At 38.8% G+C, this 3,459-nt stretch overlaps 1 protein-coding gene across 1 annotated transcript in view; it reads right to left on the bottom strand.

Moving 5' to 3' along the window:
* Positions 1 to 572: 572 nt before the first annotated feature.
* Positions 573 to 3,459, bottom strand: part of LOC106078651 (thyrotropin-releasing hormone receptor-like) — a 7,484-nt gene continuing 4,597 nt past the window's right edge. The window contains exon 3 of the mRNA XM_056015498.1: positions 573 to 3,459. This exon is cut by the window's right edge and continues 395 nt beyond it. Within this exon, the coding sequence (XP_055871473.1) occupies positions 2,885 to 3,459 (575 nt within the window). The 3' untranslated portion in view covers positions 573 to 2,884.

Below are 3,459 nucleotides of genomic sequence, written 5' to 3'. Positions count from 1 at the left end.
CCTAACTTAATCATAACCCTAACCTAATCAAAACCCTAACCTAATAAATCCCTAACCTAATCATAACCATAACCTAATCATAACCCTAACCTAATCATACACTTAGTCGAAATGTTAAAAAGTAATACAACTTGTGCTGATAACATACATAAATATCCCCTAAATGAGAACTTATTAGAGATGGTGGATGGGAAGGATGGATATAGGAATTGGATTTAGGAACAGAAATCTTTTTTTTTTTCCATTCCGGATAACGAGATCACAAAGGCAAACTGCAAGGCCCGTGCAAAAAGAGATTCCACTTGTTGGTGACATTTGCAATATGTTAGTTTGGGATACATTCGTTTCGAGAGACAATCTTGAACTTTTACTTAGCTTAAGACCATGGGATAAAAACAACAGCAACAAAAAAAAAAAAAAAACAACAAAAAAACAACCACCAACAATGGAACCACTCTATGTCTGTCCACGTCCCGGCTATAAATAGTTACTAAAATCATTATTTTTAAGGCATAAAAACAAAGAAATGAACATGATTTTTTATTCTCTTTTGTAAGCGAGGAAGGAGACATTGTCCGTCTGTAAAGCTGGAACTAGTTAATATGTTTTGATATTTTCAGAAGTTGAATCTGATGACCCAAAGTTGGAAGTCTGTAGGAGATTTTTATTTAGATGAAGCCATCACAGACATCCTCTTTACAAACTAGTTCATTCTCCAGTAGAAATCAGGACAAGATTGAAATAAACAGTATGAACACAAATATACACAAAGTATAATTCAATTTCAATGTTAGATTCACAAAAGTATTGAACATGAATCTTAACATTTATTTACTAAGGTCTTAGTTTGTCTTCCCGGTTTATAGGTTTTCAAACAGAACCATCTCAAACAGAAGATAAAGTAAAAGCTTTTCATTTCTAATTAACACCTTTTGATTGTCCAATCTTCTGTTTTAAAATTGGATTGTTCTTAAACCAATGTGTAAGTAAACTTCCTGTTTACACATCTCTTGAGACCTTGGAGCGTACACCACGTGACCCACTCATTCTTCTGCTTTGATTTGTTTCCTTAAGTTTCCGACGTTCATTTTTTAAAATGATGAGGTCATCCTAGCTCATCACTTTCTGCAGGGCACAACTCGGATGACTACAGACTTTGGCCTTCAAGGACAAAACATTATCCTTTTTTAAAAATTGAACTACGACATGAAGACATTGCGCTGACTGAATGAAGATAGGGCTCAGTATTGAATGCATCTTTCACTAACTTGAGCTTTAGAGGGTGTAATATTGAACGTAGAAATAACCTACTCTCATAACAGAACAGTTGAAAAATTTACAAAAGCATTCACAGCGTCTGTTGCTAGGATACCTGCGTTGACGTCACTGAAGCATATTTTTAGCAGCGTATCGTTTACATTGACACAATGACAGTGTCGTTCCTTGAAAACGGACATAAACCATGTAAAAACAAGAGGCATCCACAGAATTACATGAAACAATTAATTAGACGTAGCAGTGTCGAGAGATCGATAGGGTTGTCTCCTCCTGTCTCTCAAAAGTTTTAGAAAAGGCATTTTGAAATGCGACATTTTTTTTAATGCCTTGGAAAAGTCTGCAGAGACAAAAAAATAAAGAAACGAAAAAAACAAAACAAAACAGCAGCAGTGACAGCATTGACATTTTAACTTCTGGTCATTTACATTTATAACGAAACAAAATCAATGCCTGCATTACAACAGGGACAAGAAACATATGTAACATCAGTGATGCCCAACCTACGACACGCGGGCCTAATCCGACACGCAGGACGATACGATCAGGCCCCTGGAAACTTTTCACAGTGTGCATAAAAAAAAAGGTTGGGGCTCTTTCTTGGGGAGGGGTGAGGGTTTGACGATATTTTTGCGGTGATGAGGCTCGTGAAAGGGGTGTGGAGATTTGAATGACCGACAAAGCTTGGGAATCACTGAGTTATATCTAAAAGAAACAAATTCTTGAGACTGTTCCTTCATGTCTACTGTATGACAGGAAGAATAAAGTTCAACGAAATGGTATTTTGTAAAGAAAAGTTGAAAGAGAAAAACGATCAAAATACGAGCTTAGACAGGCACTAATGTCAACTGACTTCATGCTATGGTTACCAGGGGAACATGTATCAGTCAAAGTCTCGTGGCACAATGGTTCCAGTACTACTGTATATATTTTAAATAGAAATCGTGTTAAATACAACATCTGAGTTTCTGCTTAATGATAGTGTGCACAACAATAGCACTGTTTATTCAAATCACTTATACCTGTTTCAGGTGACATCATGTCTTCTTCTTGCAGGACATACCATCAGTTTGTTCTCAGGCTCAAAACACCTGTCTCGTTTTGCAAAACATACCATCAATGTGATCTTTGAGCCATAATACATGTCTCTTTTGGCAAAACATACCATCAATGTGATCTTTGAGCCATAATACATGTCTCTTTTGGTAAAACATACCATCAATGTGATCTTTGAGCTATCATGTCTCCTTCTTGCAGGACATACCATCAGTTTGTTCTCAGATGCAAAACATCAGTCTCGTTTTGCAAAACATACCATCAATGTGATCTTTGAGCCATAATACATGTCTCTTTTTGCAAAACATACCATCAATGTGATCTTTGAGCCATAATACATGTCTCTTTTGCAAGACATACCATCAATGTGTTCTTTGATCCAAAGGACATATCTCCTGCTTGCAAGACAGTTGGCTGAAATTTGAATCTTATGGAAGGTAGGAAGGTATCGCAAGTTTCATCTAAAAATATAGTGCTAAATCGGGATCGAAATACAGGGAATTACCGATGGTTTAAAGCCAGTACAAAATTTAGAGAATTTTGAGGATTGAATTTAACGTATTTCACCATCAGTCAACCTCCGACACGTACCTACAGTCACATCATTGATGTATATGGTTGGCAAAGACTTGAGCGTTGACAAGCGTTGCGGTAAGAGCTCAGTTAGTATGGGTTTTGCTGGGTTTCTGTTCTCGTACGGGTACTGTCTCAATTCTTGACAAGCTTCTATCGGGTAGACCCGTTTCCTGTGGAAAATCCCGCGGAATACGAGCCTAAATTTCGACCCCGCCATGCAGTACATGATGAAGTTACAGGAGTTGTTGATGTACTGAATGAGGTTGACCACGGCGAAGGTCAGGTAGATCTGGGCCATGTCCTGCTCGGTGGCTGCGTGGCTCTTCCAGGTAGGCATGACGATGAAGAACAGGCTGACCGGTGTGGTGGTGACCAGGAACATGATGTTCAGCACCATCACTATGGCGGTCATCGAGGACGACCTGTGGAGCTTTAGGTTCCGTTTGGGCAGCCTGTTCTCGGTTTCGGCTTGATTCTCCTGAGTGGACTTGGTGCTGCTGGTAGTGGTGGACATGGGATCCAGACCCAGAGTCTTCCTTCGGCTAGTCCAAA

Source organism: Biomphalaria glabrata, chromosome 1, assembly GCF_947242115.1.
Source record: "Biomphalaria glabrata chromosome 1, xgBioGlab47.1, whole genome shotgun sequence".
In the NCBI taxonomy this organism is placed as follows: Eukaryota; Metazoa; Mollusca; class Gastropoda; family Planorbidae; genus Biomphalaria; species Biomphalaria glabrata.
This window is presented reverse-complemented; position numbering and strand designations above follow the sequence as displayed.